Source organism: Diabrotica undecimpunctata, chromosome 6 (assembly GCF_040954645.1).
Source record: "Diabrotica undecimpunctata isolate CICGRU chromosome 6, icDiaUnde3, whole genome shotgun sequence".
NCBI lineage: Eukaryota > Metazoa > Arthropoda > Insecta > Coleoptera > Chrysomelidae > Diabrotica > Diabrotica undecimpunctata.
In genome coordinates, this window is record NC_092808.1 from 112,095,071 (window position 1) to 112,116,900 (window position 21,830).

The 21,830-nt window shown below is 31.8% G+C and overlaps 2 protein-coding genes across 2 annotated transcripts; both read left to right on the top strand.

Moving 5' to 3' along the window:
* The first annotated feature begins 353 nt into the window (after positions 1 to 353).
* Nle (notchless protein homolog 1) lies at positions 354 to 18,020 on the top strand. Its single transcript, XM_072535148.1, has 4 exons — positions 354 to 1,143; positions 6,892 to 7,151; positions 13,721 to 13,915; positions 17,605 to 18,020. Exons 1-4 carry the CDS (start codon positions 503 to 505, stop codon positions 17,952 to 17,954), a joined length of 1,446 nt encoding a protein of 481 aa, XP_072391249.1. The 5' UTR covers positions 354 to 502; the 3' UTR covers positions 17,955 to 18,020.
* Positions 2,140 to 4,316, top strand: LOC140443740 (uncharacterized). The gene is made up of 2 exons (XM_072535149.1): positions 2,140 to 2,394; positions 2,699 to 4,316. The coding sequence occupies exons 1-2, from the start codon at positions 2,372 to 2,374 to the stop codon at positions 3,630 to 3,632; spliced, it is 957 nt and encodes a 318-aa protein (XP_072391250.1). The 5' UTR covers positions 2,140 to 2,371; the 3' UTR covers positions 3,633 to 4,316.
* Positions 18,021 to 21,830: the final 3,810 nt, after the last annotated feature.

Genomic DNA, 21,830 nt, shown 5'->3' on the forward strand with positions numbered 1-21,830 from the left:
AAAAAATCTCAGAAATTACAAACCTTAACACATTACTAACCGAATTATCACGAGTTGATTAGTTGAAGTTGAGTAACATTTCATCTACTCGTGTATATTCACATATGAGTATGCAACTTATTATACATACATTAATTTATTCTACTAAGCGGAAAGATTTTATAAATTTAACATAATTATAGCAGTTATACTTTAATTTTGGGCCTTATACATATGTTCGTATACATAATAACCGTACTAGCAAAATTTTTAATTATATTTCAGTTAATTTCGATGATATAATAAAGAAGAAACATTACATTGTACGTTGAATGGCAGTGAGTCACTCGCTATGGTCACTGGTGGCTGGTGATTGTGATTCACTTGATGGGAGGGATGAAATAAACGCACGTGGTTTAAATTTGACAGTTTGAGGTTATGTTGTTTTGTGTTTAAATCTTAGATCTTAAATACCAATAGAAGAAAATTGTGTTTGTAATTTTAAAATTAAAATAATTTAACAATGGAAAACGAAGGCGAAGCTGTAACAGAAAAGAAGCGTCTATTATGTTGTTTTAAATCGGAAAATGGAGAAGTTGCCGGTGACATGATGGATCTACCCATAGACTGTTCCTTACAGCAGCTCACGTTAATTTGTAATGCTTTGTTAAAACAGGAAGAACCAGTACCATACTTATTTTATGTTAATGAAAACGAAATAACCCATAGTTTGGAAAAATCATTAAATATAACTGAATTAAATACAGAAGGTGTTGTAGATATTATTTATCAACAACAAGCTGTATTTAGGGTACGCCCGGTAACAAGGTGTACTAGTTCAATACCAGGTCATGCAGAAGCAGTTATTTCAGTTAGTTTTAGTCCAGATGGTAAACATTTAGCAAGTGGATCTGGTGATACAACAGTCAGGTTTTGGGATGTTGATACTCAAACTCCTTTATATACTTGTGAAGGTCATAAAAATTGGGTATTGTGTATAGCATGGTCTCCTGATAGTACTAAATTGGCTTCTGCTTGTAAGGATGGGAAAGTTATTGTGTGGGATCCTTTTACAGGAAAGCAAATTGGTAAAACTTTAACTGGACATAAACAGTGGATTACTAGTTTAAGCTGGGAACCTTATCATAAAAACCCTGAATGTAGGTAAGTGAAATTGGAGTTTAATGGTAGTTATTTAACATTTGCACTTGTCTTGTAACTTGATCCAGGAAATTTGAAGATGCTAACTGGGATTTGTTGTCTCATACAATTAATTAGCTAAATAGTCGATGCAGAACAAAAACAAGTTTATAATAAAAGTGACAATGTAAATAACCTTATTTTCTTTCACACACTTTACATCATTTTATGTAATCACAAACTTGCTCCAATTTCAAGATATATCTATGACTTAAATATCTTATTATCCTTACAATTTATACTAATTTATTAGGAAGTGCCTTGTTATTTACTTCTTGATATTCTAAGTTGCAACTTATGTTTAGAATTAATCTATAAACAACATATACTTCCTGGGTGTACTACATACTTATTACTACAAAGCATATAAAATGGATTATAAAAGCGTTATATAGTTCTGGTAATCTGAAAACTGCATATACCATGCATAATTTGTGCTAAAGAATAGTCTGAGGTTGTTCTCCTAACAGAGAGAAACCAAATTTAGTATGAAATTAGTACCTTCACATGAGCTTGTTTCTAACACCCATTAGATTCAATTCTAGTTTTGTCAAAGTGACATTCAGTTTTAATAATGGAAAAGTCAAAGATATGTTTATTTTTTCATTAGTAATAATTCTGGTTTTATGTGCAAAAAAAACAGAATAAAGAAATTGATATTTCAAGTTATGAAAATGGTAACCTTTACAACTAAACATAAAATTCAAATCATTATAACTTTCCATATTCTGGAATTAGTGCTGATGATATAATCAGTAGATTTTTGGTTTTCATCGAATATCCTGTACCAACAAAATCTACAATTCACAACATTATTTTTAAATTTGAAAAACTGGTTGGTTCAAGAATTGTAGAAAATACATAGTGATACAATGTAGAAAATGCATAGGTAGTGATAAAGATGAAAATCAACATGCTCTTGCAATTAATGAAGAATGGGAACAGCATGAAACTGCCATATCGTCGGCTTAAGATGCAAATGGCCTAACTCCACTTTTAGCTCAAATTAACATTTTAGGTTGGTTGGGTTCATAAAAATTAACCGCGTCGACTTAAATACGCCTAACAACCGAAATGTCAAAAATGCTGCTCAAACTCGCCTATCTCCGGCTTGATTTTCAACAATACGCAGTTGGCCTAACTCCCAGTGTGTAATGGTAATAACAGGTGAAACGTTGTTGTTCTTAATTTTATGTGCATAAAACAATATCTGAGGTAAGTATCAATAATTTTTTAATGCTTTAATTACCTTTGACGTTCAAATTATCTAGAGAATATAAATTTAGTATTTAATTTTTGTGCATTCTTGGGTAAATCTGATGTTAAAATATCGTGTTGGGAGTTAGGCAATTTTCATTTTATATTTACTTAGTTTGGATAGGAGATAAGCCATTATAGTTTCGATGATAAACCACATAGGTACCTACCTTTAATATTTTTTTCCCTATAATAACATTCTGAATTTTTGCTTAGCTAGGTACATAAAAGTATACTTTCTAATTAACGCTGTATATTTCAGAATGAATCCGCAATCCCGTGCGATGAAAATGCTTTTATTGGCTAAGCAAAACATCCAGGAAAAGCCCAACAGACAAAGCGATGCCGAAAGCGATGTAACAAGAGATTTGTTAACATTTTGTGATACTTTTGATCAAGATAAGGATTTATCTACACTCTTAACTGATAGTACTAATCTAGCAAGCTCCTCAGCATCTAATCACCACTTATTAGCTGACGACAATTTAATTACTGATGATGATTTACTCACCCTAGCTGAAGAAAAAGTTGCTAACCTGGATTTTATCTCCTCAAATTTTCCTGAAGATGAAATCAACATTGAACCAGAAGATCGTCAGAATTTCGTTCCAGAATCAATTCATGGTGAAGAAGTGCCAACCTCCATTTTGGAAGAAGAAGTTATTGAAGCTTCTTCTAGTCGTTCAGATAAATCTTATGAACCCAGTGAAAATGAAACAAGTTCAAGTGAAAATGAAAATGAAGTACTAGAAGAGCTACAAAATAACACTCCAATGCAAACCCCTTCACGGACACGCAGAAAGAGACGTCATGTAGATCAAAAGGAATGGAAGAAAAATAAATATAAGATTTTGAGACAAGAAGGAAAGGAATATTTTGGAAAACAAAAGCAAGAAGAAAAATGGAATTATGATATTAAAAAAAAAGCAAAAGCTATAGGACCGAGATGCAAATGCAGTGGTAAATCAGTAATGAATAATGGGAAATCAGTAATGAAGTGCAATGAGATAACAGAAGATCAAAGAACAGAAATTTTTACAAGATTTTGGAATTTTTTGTGGAACGAAAAACAATTGTTTCTAAGGACGCTGGTTGAAAAGAAAAGTACTTCAAGAGCTAGGGATCGAAAAAAAGAGAACGAGTCAAGAAGGGAATTTTCCTATATATATATTTTCTTCAAACAACATCCAAGATAAGAGTGTGCAAAACAATGTTTTGCAATACTCTTTCAGTTGCACCAAGAACTGTTGCACATTGGTTGATTGAAAAAAATAAATCACAACACACTGCAAATGATTTGGTGGATGATGACCTTAATGATACGCGTGATAATAATTCCTCCCAAATAGTTATTCCTAGAAAAGCGAAAATCGACAAACAAAAAGAAAATTTGTGCAATTTCTTTACAGTTCTTCCAAAACTAGAGTCACATTATTGTCGAAAGAGCACAAAGAAATTATATCTTGAAAGATCTTGGCAAACAAAAATGGAATTATACCGGTTTTATAAGAATGACTGGTGTACAAAAAACGATTCACAACCGCTATCTATTGCAGCATTTAATAACAGTTTCGACGATTTTAATTTAGCACTTTTTTCACCTAAAAAGGACGAATGTGATACGTGTGTAGGTTACAAGACTGGTAATATTGACGAAGCTACCTATCAAGAACATCAGAAGAAAAAGGAGGAGGCACGAAAGGAAAAAGAGGTTGACAAAACAAAAGAAGATGTAAAAGTTTTTTCAATGGATTTGCAATCAGTTCTACTGAGTCCAAAATCTAATGTCAGCGCTCTATATTATGAAACAAAATTAATAGTCCATAATTTTACAATTATGGACATTAAATCCTTGGATGGATATTGTTTCCTTTGGCATGAGGGTCATGCTGGACTAACTGCCAACACATTTGCTACCATCATTTACAAGTTTTTAGAGACTAATATTATACCCCAAAAAAACTCTACTAGTAAAGTCATTTTGTCCAGTGATGGTTACACTGGACAAAACAGAAATGCAATTCTTGCCAATGCACTTTTCAACTTTGCACAAAAGCATGGGATTACAATTGAGCAAAAATTTTTAGAAAAAGGGCATACGCAAATGGAGTGCGATTCAATGCACTCCACAATCGAGCGAAAACTAAAAAACCGAGTCATAAATGTCCCAGCAGACTATGTCAATATTTGTCAAACTGCTCGTATAAATCCGAAACCCTACGTGGTGGAGTACTTGGATCATACATATTTCAAAAACTTTCAAGAAGTTCAATACATTAGTTCCATCCGTCCTGGTAGATCGTCAGGTGATCCTACTGTAACAAACATTAGAGCACTTCAGTATAATGAACACGGAATTCTCTTTAAAATCAGGCATACAGAAGAATGGATGCCTTTGCCTTACAGAATCACGAAAAAAGATAAAAAAATCTGGAATTTAGAAGAGTTGCCGTTAATGTATCCGACTCCAATACCAATTAAATCGGAAAAATGTCAACACTTAATGGACCTTAAATCGTCAATTCCTAAGGACTTTCATTTTTTTTATGATAACTTACCACATTTGTAAAATGCCTCTTTCTTTTTGTCTTTTGTCTTGTGTTGCCGTCTTTAAATTTTTTTTATACTTAAGTTGCACAATTAATTAGATTATTGCCTATCTCCTGATGCCAACCCATGCTCAGGGAACGCCTATTACCTAACTCCCAATTTTTCAAGAATAAAGCCTATTTTTGACAAGAGCAAGTATTTTCTATGTTGTAGCATTAAACAAAATAAAATATTTTGGAAACTTACCTTGTTTTATTATATTTTCTAATTCTGACAAGTTTTTGCATCTCCTGAATAATTTAAATTTTTGGAGTTAGGCCATTTGCATCTTAAGCCGACGATATGCAGTAGACTGAAATTGACTGAAATCAATTTTCCTTGTGACAGCATCCTAATTTCAAGAAAAGTTGGTATTAATGCTAGAACTGTACGAAATATTTTAACAAGAAACAAGTACTATTGCTAGAAATTGCAAGAAACAGGAAATTTCTCTTGTTGATTATGGATAACAGATGGTATTTTGTGACGACATGATGGAACACACTAATCATGACGAAGATTTCATGAAAAAATCTTGTTTATTGATGAGTCTTCTTTTTCTTTAACTGGTAATCACAATCCGTCTGTTACCGTGGGGTACTCTACAGAAAATAGCCACATAAGTGTTCCTTACAAAACACAAAACCATCAAAATGTCAATGTCTGGGCTGGTATTTTTAGGGTATTCTTTTTTTATTGTGGGCACTTTGTGTCATCGTAAATACCTAGATCTCGTGAGAAATTACATAATTCCAGCAGTTCGAGCATTACCTATTAATATGGATGAAATTTGGTTGCAGCAAGAGGGCTGTCCAGCTCACAATGCACTGGAGGAGTTCAATTTTTTAAACCTTACTTTTCTGGATAGAGTTATTAGTACAAAAGGTACCATAAAGATGCCAACTCGCTCTCCTGATTTTGCACCTTTGAACTCTTTCTGATTGATTGGGTTATGTGAACCAATAAATTTACTGGCATGAGCATGAATGTGCCGGAAATTTAGACGTCAAAAATTGCCGGAAATTGAATGTGCCGGAAATTATGTCAAAAAATTATTCAGGCCTTTCAAAGCCTAACACCCAAAATAATAAAATAGTTTTAATCAAAATTATAAAATTGTTATTTTTTAGAATAAATTGTTTGTGGTTACATGTTATTCTCTCAAACATACAAGTCTATATAATATTTTTTCTTAGTTTGTTGTGTTGTCATAATGCCCTATATCAGAAATTTTTTTTCCATACCTGTATATTTAGTGTAAAGTGACTGTAGATTGATAGCATGTCAATTAATAGCAATACCAAGCGTTTTTTACTATTTGTATTGGGAATAAGCCTCAATTTTACCTTACACATTTAGCCTAATTTGCACCAGACTGGTACACAGCATGTTTTCACTTTGGACCATGGTTTGGCCCACAGTATTATTGTGTTTAAACATAGCCACAGTACGTTTGGTCTTAGATGAAAGGAGCATATCAATGCTTTGAGGCTTAAGGTGTTAAAATAAGTTTATTTCAATTTCCATTCTCAAAGTAATTTTTTTTCTCAATTTCCGAAAAGGAAATCGAAACATCAAAATAAACTTTTTTAAATCAAAATTGTAGTGTATTTTCAATAAAAATAGCAAATTGTAGTAAAACGCCATAAGAAAATAGCTTCAGAACAATATTTGTATTTGTTACTATGCTTTAAGAGTAATTATATGTTGATAAATTAAAATAGATTAGGCTAGAAAAAATGATAATAGGTAACATCTATATATAGTAAGATATAGGAAGTTTTTTAATGTATCTTTAACGCCAACCTTTCTGACATAATGCATTAAATAAAAGAAATAATAATTTTTAATTCATATATATTTTAGATATTTGGCAAGTTCTTCAAAAGATGGAGATGTAAGGATATGGGATACTGTACTTAGCAATACTTTGTTCTGTATATCTGGTCATACAAAGAGTGTAACAATGGTGAAATGGGGTGGGGCAGGTCTCATTTATTCAGCCTCGCAAGATAGGACAGTTAAAGTATGGAGAGCCAAAGATGGTGTACTGTGTAGGACATTAGAAGGACATGCTCATTGGGTCAATACATTAGCTTTAAATACTGACTACATTTTAAGGATAGGTAAGTAAGTGGAATTTATTTTTTTTTGCTTTAACTTCCCCATTTGATTATAATATGTTGAAAGAACTTTTCAGTGGTACACTTTTCTGAGTCTAAAAGAAAACTGATACTACTAGACACATGACACCATACTCGACTGGAGACCATAACTTCTGTTTTTAGGGGAAACTGCTGTATGGTAAAAGAAGTGGTAAATCAGGACAAAATCAAATTACAATAAATCATTTGAGCAATATAAATCATTGGGTTTGGATGGGATTTATCTAATACTTCTACAGAAAGGAAATGAAGTCCTGTACAACAAATTGGGTGATACTACAGGCTAAGTTAGGACTGGGTACATACGAAAAGGGATGATGTATTGGTAGAAAGTCCAATACATCAGCCACAGTATGCATATAGAGCAGGACTCTCTACAGAAACAGCACTGCATTCTAAAACCAAGAAGTGAGGCTGGGTGCATTTCTCCATATAGAGTTAGCATTCTATAAAATCTTCTATGAAGCAATCACAAGGATGATTCATCTGAAAGGAATAGACAAAACAAGCTGTAGATGACTAGACGCATGCTGAGCTGTGTGATAAATGCATCTTTATTGGGGGATATAGTGTCAGCACAGGTAGCCCGAGTCTATCCACAGGGGAGTCTTATCTTTTCTCTTGTGGAATCTGGTCATGGATGGACTGATAGCTGGACTCAGTAGTGATAGATGTTAGCTCACAGCAAATTTAATATACGATGTAGGTAAAAGTTTATGGTCAGTATAGTAGAATTTAACAGGATATCCAACACAGATATAAAATCATATTTTCAGCGAATAAAAAAAGATAACAATCGTATTTCCCCTTGGTCTCCCCTCCAAATTCCGCATGCACGCCCATTAGTGAAAGCCAGATGATTATTTCCGATCCAGCTTATACGTAAGAAACAGCTGCAGAGTTGCCTTATATTTGAATTAAAACATTGAATTGATTAAAAAAATTGGCGATCAGTGGCACTGTTATATTGCCATTCAAAAGTGGATAATGATATTAAAAATGAAACACTAATTGACACAAATACTGGTACAAAATTTCTTAAATCCATGAGAAATTTACAGATTCGCATTTTTATTTAACGAAATTGTAATTAAATTTTCCAATAAAACAAGATAATTTTGGCAACATCGCCATTAGTCCGTTCTTTTCAATGGTAAACTGCATACGAGACAGGCGAACGCTATGCTATGTATTTCTTTTTGGAGGTAACCGCGTAAGTGTGAAGATAAAAATTTGATATGCCGACTGTTTATACAACAGAAGAACGGGTACAAATAATAAAATGGTACTTTGGGGCAATTCAGTACAAGAAACTATTAATTTATTTATTATGACTTTTGAAAATAGGCCAATACCTATAGAAAAAACTGTATTGGGCATTATTCATCAATTTGAAAAGTTTGGATGTAGTAATGGCAGATTTAAAAAACCTTGCTGCCCATCAGATCAACATCCCAAAAAGAAAATTTCTCAAGAACGAGAAATTCAAGTTTGTGCATTGGCTGAAGCGACGTCGTGTTTAAGTAAATAAATTGCCCATGAAGTTGATTTGAATGCAAAAACAGTGAGGAATATTTTGAAAAGAAACAACTACCATTGTTATAAAGTGCAGACAACTCAAGAAATATTTCCTGATAATCAATGTAAACGGATGCAATTTTGTAAAAATATGATGAAGAGATGCCATGCAAATAATAATTTTTTGAAAAATATTTTGTTTACAGATGAGTCCTCCTTCACAATTCACAAGAAACATAATTCATCCGTTGTACGTTATTAGTCTCAGGAGAATAAGCATTTGAGTGTGTCTGTGCGTACGCAGTATCCACAAAAGTTGAATGTTTGGACTGGAATTTTGGGAGACCATATTATTTGTTCTTTTTTCATTGAAGGTAATTTAAATGCAGTCAAATATCTCCAATTACTGCAAAATCAAATTATTCCTGCACTTCAACGTCTTCAAATTAACCTCAACGAAATTTGGTTTCAACAAGACGGCTGTCCTGCACATAATGCAAAAATTGTTAGAGACTATTTAGCGTTAATTTTTGCTGAACGTGTCATTTGTACAGACGGTACAATAAAATGGCCCTCTCGGTCACCCGACTTAGCTCCTATAGATTTTTAATTTTTGGGGGATGCTAAAAAACGAAATTGTACAGGCATGAGTTCGAACAAGCCACCAACTTGGAGGAACTGAAGGAAAAGGTAATCCTACTTAGCCAAAACATGTCGGCAGATGAACTCAACGCTATGAGAAATGCTTTGTATAACAGATTTGGTTACTGTTCGTTACAATTTGGTAGATCTGTAAAGTTAGCATATCCATTTTATAAGGCCGAAGTCCGGATGAAGACTATAACTTATTGCTAATTTATTACAGAAATAAAACATTTTAAATATTAATAAATTTTATTTATATAAAACGATTTCCGAAGTGGAAATCAAAATGTTAAATAAATTAAACTTATTGTAAAGTAAAATTGTGGCATATTCCGAATAAAAAACAGTAAGCTGCCATTTAAATCAATTCACCCAAATTTGATTATCTTAGAACATTGTTCAAATGCTAAAAAGACAACAGGTCAAATAAAACCAATAAGTTTGGCAACATTGAACTTCCCCTCTTCTGTTAGAAGTTATTTTTCCACTAATGCATTTTCGACAATATAAAGGGCGGACCTAATATACCTCTCTCTTTTTAAAGAGGTGTTTCTCGCTCCCATTTCACGTAAGGTCCATACTGACGATAGATTATTATTGTACCCAGGTTGTAGAGAGGTAGAATGCAACAAATTCTGACTGTGGTTACAGAATGGACTTCAATGCCTTATTAATTATTACATTAAACAATTTAGAGGGATTAGGTTATCTAAAGCTGAATGGTACAAATCTAAATCTGGTGAATGAAGTATCTTGGGGTAATATTATACTTATGGCACTTACTTGGAATCAGCAGATAGTATGTTAGTCAGATGAACTCATAGAAAAATGTGGAGTTTAAAACCAGACATGCTATATTGGATTTATAAAATGGTGGTAAAACCAACAATTACATATACATCAGTGGTATGGTGCAGAAAAAAGTGTCTTTCTCAAGCTAAGCAAGTTGCAAAAACTTCAAAGGGATATTAAATAGATGATGATTTCTGATCATATGGTATCCAGATACAGGCCTATGCTACCTTTCCAGGTGAACATTCAGACTGCAGGATTATACCTGGTACACAGAGAACTTGGGTGCAGGAATATTCAGTAGTGGTGGAAATTTACACATTTCCATTCCACTATGGGAATATACCTCTGTATTCTAGGCAGAGATTTATGCAATCATACACTGTACAAGACAAAAACTATGACAAGATCTGAAAAATTCTCCAATAAATAATAGAATCATTGCAGTAGTAAAGCAACTTTACAACAATTCACATCAAAAATTAAAGTAGGAAATATCATATCAGAAGAATTCCTAGTAATAAAAGAATTATGACAGAGATGATGGTGTCTTTCTCAGCTACTGTTTAAAAATATTAAAGCAGAAATCTGAATTTGTTTCGAAACTATTTTACCGATTTTTATTTTAGCCGAAGCCATTTTATTGTTGCTTCTTAAGACAGAAAAGATTTTTTTTCACGTTGAGAACGCCTATGAATAACTGTTCTGATGAGACTTATTAAGTCGAAATACGTATCAACAGATACATAGACGCTTTGTGCGTGAAATCAAATCTTTACTGTCTTTTTCATTTTATTCGGATATACTCTGTATGAGTACAAGAAACAAATTCGTTAAGGATTTCTGCTTAGTTGATAGACATGTCGTAGAATGCAAATTTTAGATTCCCCATGTCTCTATTAACATCTTTATCAACGTCTGTTATACCTTGCAATTTTTAGAAGGTTCAGATTAAAGCAGACATCTGAATTTGTTTCGAAACTATTTTACCGATTTTTCTATCAGATGTCGCTATTGCGTCCATAACGAAGCCATTTTATTGTTGCTTCTTAAGACAGAAAAGATTTATTTTTCACGTTGAGAACGCCTATGAATAACTGTTGTGATGAGACTTATTAAGTCGAAATACGTATCAACAGATACATAGACGCTTTGTGCGTGAAATCAAATCTTTACTGTCTTTTTCATTTTATAGCAATAAATTATAGTGGCCGCATTGAAAAGGAAATACAAGAACGGATTATAAAAAAAAGATTATAGGTTATATTTATATTATACAGTTATGGTAATCTGAAAAACTGCATATAGCACACATAATTAATGCGAAAAGAACAGCATGAACTGTTGTTGTTCTGCTAACACAGAGAGACTGAATATAGTATGAAATTAGTACCGACATACAAGCTTGCTTTTAACACCCATTAGATTGAATTCTAGTTTTGTCAAAGTGAAATTCAGTTTTGATAACGGAAACATTAAATATACGTTTATTTTTTCATTAGTAATAATTCTGGTTTTATTTGTAAAAAAAAAAACAGAATAAAAAAATTGATATTTCAAGTTAGGAAAATGGTACCCTTTATAACTAAACATAAAATTCAAATTATTATCTTTCCATATTCTGGAAGTAGTGGCGACGATATAATCGGTAGGTTTTCGTTTTCATTTGAAGGCCCTGTACCAACAAAATCTACAATTCACATTATTTTTAAATTTGAAAAAACTGGTTGATTCAAGAATTGTAGAAAATGCATGGATAGTGATGAAGATGAAAATCAACCTGCTCGTGCAATTAATGAAGAACGGTAACAGCGTGAAACTGCCTTATGTAGTCTAGCTGAAATCAATTTTCCTTGTAACAGCACCCCAATTCCAAGAGAAACTGGTATTAGTGCTAGAACTCTACGAAATATTTTAAAAAGAAGCAAGTACCATTGCTACAAATTTCCAAAAATCGGGAAATTTTCCCTACTGATTATGAACGACAGATGGTGTTTTGTGAGGACATGATGGGATTTGGATTATTTTTTATGAATTTAGATTAGAGAACTGTTGATTTAATCTAAGATCTGAACCTGCTTTAACTGTCAATACAATAGTTTTAAATTTAAATACTAACAATATCTTGTGTAAAGAGAGAACTCAAAACAAATTGACTGGCCAGTTGGTTGTCAAAACCAGTGCCAATAAAACAAACACACACAAATCCTGTAATCACATCATTGAAAAACTTCCCCGGACTATCTAAACAATAAACTTTCTTTCGGCAACAATGTACAGACAAGACTGCCCTCTGTCTCTGACATACAAGTCTGTAATATTTTTGTTCGGTTCGTTGCATTGTCTTAATGCCCTATAGTCAGATAATTTTTTTCCATACCTGTACATCTAAATTCATTGCTGTGGTCAACATCTTTCTTTGGAAAAAGAAAATTATTCTTTATATCCAGAATCAGTAGAACATTAGAGATATATTTCTTCTTTATCCTTTATTTAGCATTTTGCGACAGTGCAAATTAATTTATAAACTTCCCAATAGCTCTTATCTCTTTAAACATAAAAAAATTATTTAAACTCAACTTAAAATACACTAAGCATTAAGTAATTCAAATGATATTCAGTCAAATTAGAATAATTTAAATGTGACTTCATACTGAATATTTGTTTACAAGAGCGATTTAAAAATGGAATAGGGAAAGGTTAGTAATTTCCATATTTAAAGTAGATGGTCAGTGTGATAAATCTTACTGAACATTTATGTTATCAAAAACTATCAAAAAGAACTGTGTTTTAGCTTTTATAATCCTACCTAATTGTGTGTACTAAGTCTGCATCATATGGGAAACTTTTTTATTCTTAGTTTTATGAAAAAGTTATCCTTTATAAAAAATTCTGCATGATCTAAAACTTAAAACACAACCATGAGATATCAATTTTTTACGAGGTTTGTCAAAAAATATGAATTTAAGTCAAGAGTAAAGTACCTTTATACTTCACAATATCGAAGATTTGTTATTATGAAAAGTTGTTTCGAATTAAAAATTATGTTTTAATATGCAATTACATCTTTCTAATTAAAAAAAATATTACAGATACTGAATATCATTTTTATTTATTTAAAATATGATAACTCTTTTATTATTAATTTTACGAAAAAATGTTATTCTTCATAAAAAGCTCTGCATTGTCTAAAACCTAAGACACAACCATCAGATATGAAATTTTATCAATTTTATAGGAGTTATGTCAAAAAATAAGAATTCTTGAAGAGTAAAGTACCTTTATTTTTCACGATATGATGTTTTTTGATGTACCTTGTATAAGTAAAAAAATGTATTATCTGATAATTGCATCTTGGATTAAAACATAGTTTTTAATTCCAAACAACTTTCCTCAATAACAATTTTCGATAATATGAATTAGTGAAAAGTTTTAGATCATGCAGAACATTTTATAAAAAATAACTTTTTTTTTATAAAACTAAGAATAAAAAAGTTTCCCATATGATGCCTACTTAATTGGACACACGGTATATTCATTTTTGTATGACAAATTAAAAACCATTTACTTTTCAGGAGCATTTGATCCCGTTAAGGATTCTAATAAAGACACATTAATGCCAGACAAGAAAAAATCTCAGGACTTTGCCCTAAAACGATACTATGAAGTTACAGAATCTATTGGAGAAAGATTAGTATCAGGTTCTGATGATTTCACATTATTTCTTTGGAATCCTGATAAAGACAAAAAGCCTTTAGCTAGACTAACAGGTAATATAATTTAATATAGATCATATATAAATTAATTTTGTTATAATTCAAATAAAACAAATAAAACTATGATAAGCATAAAAAATAATGAAACCATGTTAGCGTAATGATTTTTATTTTCTTGCAAAATGTTTGTATTGTGGTTATGATACAAGACTGTTAATATATTATTTCTCATCTCTTGTTCCTTAATATATGGTGAGACAAGGTATCAGCAGTAGTGTGCATCAGGAGTCCAATTGCGTTTAGAGGACTGTTGTGGTGAGAGGCAACTACATCATTACTGGGTCTTAAGGTATGAGTTAAGTTATGATCAAAAATATGCGATAGTTATGGCCTAAAGGTATACCCAAAGCCCAAAGAGGTAAACAAAGGATATAAGCTACTTCATCCTTGTTTTGAAGACGTTTCGTGTATTAAATTTATACTCATCATCAGTTCATCTACAAAATTATTTAAATAAGCAAACATCCATAGATACAAAAAAATTTGCATGTGGTTTACCTTACAAAATATATTAAGCAATAATATGATGGAAGTGAAGAAAATAGCTTAATTGATGAACCATATACACAGATTAAAAAGTACAAAACGTTCAGTTTGAGTTATCAAAAAAAAACAGAACTAAGTCACTTTTGTAAAAGTTAAAAATGAGTTCAAAAAACAGACATGTTAAAAAAGCTTCAGGGTAAGTAACAATGCAAAAAAAATATGAATGACAAACAAAGTTCCAAAGTTAGCACTGATGTGGATCTCAACTTTGCACTAACATGTGACGACACACCTAGTGCTAGCATGGAGCACTAACAATTCAGATAAATAAATCATAATTGTTTATCTGTGGTTCACTATATCCAACAAACTATTAGCCCAGTCTCGCTAAAAAAAAAAGATCGAAAAATGTTTCGCAGATATCTGAAGCTTTTAAGACATAGGTGGGGGTTACTAGATGACGAATAGATGAAAAGTTACTCTTATTTTTACCTTGCGTTTTTTTAAACAATAATTTATGGTCACAATTTGATTTTTATAAGTTTTTTTCCTTATATTTTAAATAAACAATATTTATATCTATATCAAGAATATCTTTATTTTTCCGTTTTTTCAATTAGCAGTTTTTTTGCACTAATTTATATGTTTTATTAATTTTTTTATTAACAAAATAAAATGTTATTAATACATTTGAACATCGAGGAATTACTGTCTTTTAAATTTGTGCGAAATTTCCTTCCGATCGGTCAAATACGAGTAGTTTAAAAGTTATTTAATTTATTTATCCCTGACGCTAATTATTTAAGCTATTGAACTTGCCCTATGAATGATGCTAGACACATTTAGCAAATTTCATAGGATTCTTTAAGACTTAAACTATCTCAGAAGTTAAATGCATATTACGTTTTCATCAAAATTATTTACAAAATAAACGTTTGAAAAAGGGTTTTTTTACTGGTTTTACAGACTTGTACGTACAACCATTGGATAGCTAGTAAAAAAACTCACATTAAAAAAAACTTCTATGACCAATAGGAACTAAGTTAGGGACTATTTTTTAAAACATCATATCTCCATTGTTTATAAACATTAAGAAGTAAAATTTGCACAAAATTTGAATGAAAATCTAAACTTTATATTGAAACTTATAGCTATAAAATTCATCCAATTTTTCGAAACTTACAGCCCTTCGAAACGAAGGTACTTTCGAAAGATCGACATAGGAAAGTGGAGCGGATAACTGTTTCAGCTCCGTTTTTGTTTTCGACATCGGAACTTCAAATTGAAACACGTAGGAAAAATTTACATTATCTCGGCTTCCATTGCCGCTGGAAGCCTCTTTTTTTTATTCTGACGTAACTCGTCGAAATATGAATAACTACATAGTTTTCACTGGCCGGAAAATATTGGGAACCTCGGAAAAATTGAGTCCATTTGAAAATCACCGTAAAAACTTACTTTTTTTTAATTTGGCTGGAATAGTCTGTCGCAGTATTAATAATGATTTACATCATTTTCACATTTATTTAATATATTTATATATATATATATATATATATATATATATATATATATATATATATATATATAATTATATATAATATATATAATAACATTTTATTTTATTAATAAAAAAATTAATAAAACATAAATTAGTGCAAAAAAAACTGCTTTTTGCAAATATCTCCGGAAATTATGTATCAATTTTAATTGAAAACACGTAAAAATAAAGATATATTTGACATAAAAAAATGATATAAATATTGTTTATTTAAAATATAAGGGAAAAAATTTATGGACAAAAAATCAAATTGTGACCATAAATTATTGTTTAAAAAAAACGCAAGTAAAAATACGAGTACCTTTTCATCTATTCGTCATCTAGTAACCCCCACCTATGTCTTAAAAGCTTCAGATATCTGCGAAAAATTTTGCCGTTAAATCGATGATTTTTGCATAACCAGACTATATGTAAATGCAATTAACAAGTGTAAATTTGTTAATATTTAATTAATTATTTATTTATTATTCATTAACGTCTTAATTATTTATTTAAGGAATCATTGAGATATGAAATCTCTAAAAATTATTAAAGGCCAGATAATAAAACCTGTATAAAGAATCGGAATATAATTCAGTTCAGCAAGATTAAAGAGTGATGAGTGATATATTTGACTTAAGTTACTAATGTCAGTTCTCTTATGGAGAGCATTCGGATGTTTAAGTATGTAACACATTTCAAGAAACTGTGTTTTAGTGAAATTTTTTTCATTGCAAAGAATTTTAACCGGTTCATAATTGACCTTATGTCTAGTAGTGATAGCGTGTTCTGCCAGAGTACATGTGTGCTTAGATAAATTAATATCACTGCGATGGGAGGTTAATCTACCCTTAAATAACCATCCAGTTTTTGCGTTTGTATTGCTTATTTAACTGATTGATATCTTTTTAAATAGTTTAATAAGTTTATCTGTAACTTGGGGAAAGTACGGTAGTGAAGAATAATGGGATATTGACATAGTCTAAGCAGTCCCATGTGTTTTATTTTACAGAGCTGTAACCACTGTTATTAAGTGTTAAGGTCCATTCGTTTACTCGGGGATATTTTGACAGATTCATAGCTGGAAATCTACAACAAAAAAGTTCCTAGCTCACAGTATTAACAGCTTAAATAAACTTTTATTACAGACTTCTTTCATTGAAAAAAGAAGAATCATTATAAATAGTGGAAGTGTATACTAAACCTATAAAATTTTGGGGAGTATTTATTTAAAAAATATATTTCAGTTGTCATAATTTAACATAACTATTTATTATATGGTGCAAATAAATAAACATTGATTGTTGGTAATTCGTAAAGTTCTATTTTATTTACTATTTAGTTTGTTTACTATTTATATTGGCTATGAGTACGTGTGTTTGGTTGTATAGTAATTTCCAGCCACTTTTAGTGGCTGGAAAAGTAACTAATTTCGCAAAAAAATAATTACTAAATTCACTAAAGAGTTCGGACTGGGAATAGCGAACCGACTATATTTGAAATTAACCTTAATAGGTCACCGTTGGGTAAATCATTAATTTAATTTTTAATTTATCTATGCATAATAACTCACCATGTTTTTGACTCTACTGGTCTTTGATGGTTCACCTACAAGATAGATGTAATATAAAATTCTAATAAAAAATTTATATTTTAGGTCACCAACAATTAGTTAACGACGTGAAATTTTCACCTGATGGAAGAGTATTAGCTTCAGCATCTTTTGATAAATCAATAAAATTGTGGGAGGCAAAAACAGGAAAGTTTATTTGTACCCTACGTGGACATGTTCAGGCTGTGTACATGGTATCATTTTCTGCCGATTCAAGGCTTATGGTCAGCGGTAGTGCCGATTCCACTTTAAAATTATGGAACCTGACAACGAAGAAACTAGAAGTTGATCTTCCCGGTCATGCTGATGAAGTATATGCTGTTGATTGGTCTACAGATGGACTAAAAGTTGCTTCAGGTGGAAAAGATAAAGTTTTAAGATTGTGGCAAAACTAAGTAAAAATATGTTATATAAAGTTTATAATTCCTATTTTAATAAAAAAATACTCTTAGTGTTTTTTATATTCCTATTTATTTCTTGGATCATATCATCCTATTATATTTATATACTTACGTCTTCAATTCAAGTGCCTACTTACGAGAACGTCTATGTACGGTTGTAATCTATTCTCGGCCAACAAAACACCCAAATAATTGCACGTGAACAAAACCTGGTCCTCTATTAAAGTGACACCTTTGAAAATTTGTGGTATAACTCTAGTAGTTATATAGAAGAAAGAAAAATAAGCGGCGTACATAATTACAGTAAAACAAGGCAAGATGGAGCGACTACAACATAAAAAAAAATAGAATAGCAACAGCAGCAGGCCAAATAAACATGGAATTTCCAAAATATGGAGGTCTCTTGCTGCACTTAAGCATGTTATACCTGAGAAATTACCGTAGGTTTGTTTTAATGGCATAGACATTAGTCATTTAGCCAGTTGCAATAGATTCTTCAATAAGAAAAATACACAACCCTATCCCTGAGTTAACGTTGGTTGAAATCCAAAATACCCGAAACGTGGTAAACGGCACACATCACTGTTGTTGATACATCCTAAGCCGAAGTCTTCAAGTTCTGATTGTCTCCTTTTTTCAGATAATACGCAGTTTATTTTTTTCCAATCTTATAATCCTGATTAGTCCATGGTTTCTCTGAAAGCTGTCTGTTCTACACCGTTAGTTATGGATCTTTTTGAATACCCACATCAACTGGCATTGAAAACTTAAAAGACGGTGGTTAGTAATCTGGTTCATAATATACCATTGACGGATATTTGAAAGTTCCTTAAATGTGATAACAAAAATTTTCTTTGTCAGATTTATTCAATAAGACAGATCCTCAAGAAAACATTGGAATTTAACATTGAAACCCATCACCTATTCGTCGACTTCAAGGCCGCATACGGCAGTGTCAAGAGAACAGTACTATACCAATTAATGCGTGAGTTTGGTATACCAGAAAAACTTATCCGATTAACGAGAATGACAATGTCTAACTTAAAATCCAGCGTTAGGATACAGGGAGAAAATTCTCGATCCACGAATTCCACTCAAGAAATATACAAAGAAAAACTAAAATTGTTATGTACAAAACACTGCTGAGACCGGTCCTCACACTTCGGGCAACTTCCTAAATTTTTAGTGACGAGTTCATGATATTTTCAAAAAAGGTATAAAATAGAAATTAAAAAAATAGTCGCAGATACTTTTATCTTATATATGTATCTACTATTTCTGGGGTATCAAGAAATTGACCAAAATTTAACAAATCAGTTCCACAAATTAATTAATAATAAATAAACTCAACTTACCACCAGTATTTACTGCTGATGTACTTGAAGTTTGTTATTACGATTTAGTCTCTAAAGTCTATTTACAAAATTATAAAAATAACACTATTTCAGTATTTACACACACGCACAAAGTTGTTTAATATCACTTTTAAAGTTTCCTATACCTATATGAAGTCCATCCTTCTTTCTTTTTTGGTTGCAAAGTTTTCAATCACAATTCATTTGGTGTGTATAGCAATGAACGTTATTTGCAAGAGGATATGTCTCCTTAATAATTTTTTGCACACCATTTAATCCACCACTCATAACGGATGCGCCATCACAACTTTGAGCAATTAACTTGTTCGGAGTATGTTTTAATAAGGAATTTAAAAATGCATTCAGCGATGGACTTAGCATCATGTCGTGTCAGGACTTAGCTCGTGTCGGTCCAGCACATAAAATCTACAAAACCTCTCAACTGGTCGTCCTTTACACAAATATCGGAAAACTATAACTAATTGAAATTCACCAGCAACCTCTGTCGTTTCATCGGCAATCACTGCAACATAAGGAGAATTTTCAATTTCTTTCTTAATTTCCTCGTGGTAAACATCCAACATGCACTTAAGGACTTTATTTTGGGATGTTTTTGTGGTACCTTTACAAGATTTTTGGAACTTTGATTCCAATTCGGCGCTAAAATTGACCAGCTCCTTAAATATGCCTCTGTTTTCTGAATTTTTGGTTTCGTCGTGACAAGCTCCACAGAGCTAACTCAAAAACTCAAAACACAAAATATACAATTTATAATTTGATTCAAGACATATCGATTATTATCCACCTATTCATTGTGTTAATTAAAGTATCATGATAAGCTGAATTTAACTGGGTTTTTGTATATAATTTGCCAAGCATTGAAAAGCTAAAAACATTATTCATGCGCACTTAAGATTTTTCATAGGATTTCATTTTCTCCTATATATGAGCAAGATCATCGGTGCTTTTGTTTGACTAAGTCTCGTCACCTCCAAACAAAACGTATACAAAACGAAAGAGGTTATTAGTTTGTTCGCAACCACACAACCAGATATTTTCATCATAAATAGTTTTATTGAACTTACGACAGCGAAGTTTTTGTCCACTTCCACTTTGTTTTCCAATTTTTAAATCGGGTAAAGGTCGACCGAGTTCTTTAATTTGTAGTTTTTTTTCTAAAGAAAAACCACCAAAAGAGTTTTTTAAGATATTAATTTGATTCATTGTCAATAAATAAATTAAACGTACGAAATACTCAAAATATTATTTTAGATCATAAACACAATAGCAGCAAGTGAAGGCGTAAATAAACTCGAAATAGATAAGATCTACTAAAACTTCCATCTCGTGCCTGGCTCGCGTAGTCTCATTTAAAAGTATTACACATAGGATACTCGTAACATATTTCTCTTTTCATAGGAGCCACTATGATAGTGGCACCCAGTGGCACCAGCAAATGATCCGGTCTGCAGTGGGTTGCTAGCATCAGTTGTGAGAATTGTATTGCGCAAAGAGTTGCCAGATTTCATATAATTTATGAAGATAAAAAGAAATACACAAAAAATAATTAACAGGTAGTAAGATGTTTTAAAGATAAAAAGATATGTTTCTGCATAGTTAGCAAGGTAGTGCCATGGTAATGTTCATTAAAACACAGCGACTTAGATGGGCCGGACATTTAATATGAATACCTGACAACATGATTGATAAAAAGCTAACGGCAGGTACATCTATAGGAAGAAGAAACAGAGGCCGGCCGCGAATTAAGTAGTTAGATGAAGTTGAAAAACTTACGGATACTAGAGAACAGAAGATGGCAATACGTTGCCAGAAACCAACAGAATGGCGACTAATCTTAGAGCAGGCTAAGATCCCCAGAGGATTGTCGAGCCAAAGATGATGTATGCTTGTCTTCATGTAGTTGGATAGTTTGTATACTTCATGCAGTTATAATACAAAAAAATATAACTTAATGCTGTAGTTTGTTGTAGATACGTGTTTGGATGCTGAATACGTTTCAGATAGGCGTGGAATTCTTCGCAGTAGGGGCCATGTTGTTACTGCAGTTTTTGTCCCTGTAGTACCACATGGTTCGGGAAATCTCACCCAGAGAAAAGGTGGACAAGAAACATTTTATGAGACCAAAAAAAACCCAGAGAGATTTAAACAATATAAATGAATTTTGGGACTGACCTCGAATCCCCAACTATGTAATATATAACACCAGACATCCAGATGGCACTGCACATGGAGGAACTGCAATCATAATCAAGTCATCGATAAAACACAATGAATTAAATAAGTTTAAAAGAGACTACAGACAAGCAACAAGTATTAGCATAGAAGACTGGAACGGCCCTTTAACAATAACTGCAATATACAGTCCACCACGACATACCATAGCCAAAAATCAATACCAAGAATTCTTCAACACTCTTGGAAACAGATTTTTAGCAGACGGCGATTATAACGCAAAGCACACTCACTGGGGATCCAGGTTAATAACCCCGAAAGG

What these genes read in the sequence shown, in the direction of transcription:
- Nle (XM_072535148.1), top strand. Translation starts at nt 503, where the DNA reads ATGGAAAACGAAGGCGAAGCTGTAACAGAAAAGAAGCGTCTATTATGT. An exon ending in CATAAAAACCCTGAATGTAG is followed by an intron (nt 1,144 to 6,891) that starts GTAAGTGAAATT and finishes TATATATTTTAG; the next exon opens with ATATTTGGCAAGTTCTTCAA. An exon ending in GCCTTTAGCTAGACTAACAG is followed by an intron (nt 13,916 to 17,604) that starts GTAATATAATTT and finishes TTTATATTTTAG; the next exon opens with GTCACCAACAATTAGTTAAC.
- LOC140443740 (XM_072535149.1), top strand. Translation starts at nt 2,372, where the DNA reads ATGTGCATAAAACAATATCTGAG. An exon ending in TGCATAAAACAATATCTGAG is followed by an intron (nt 2,395 to 2,698) that starts GTAAGTATCAAT and finishes TGTATATTTCAG; the next exon opens with AATGAATCCGCAATCCCGTG.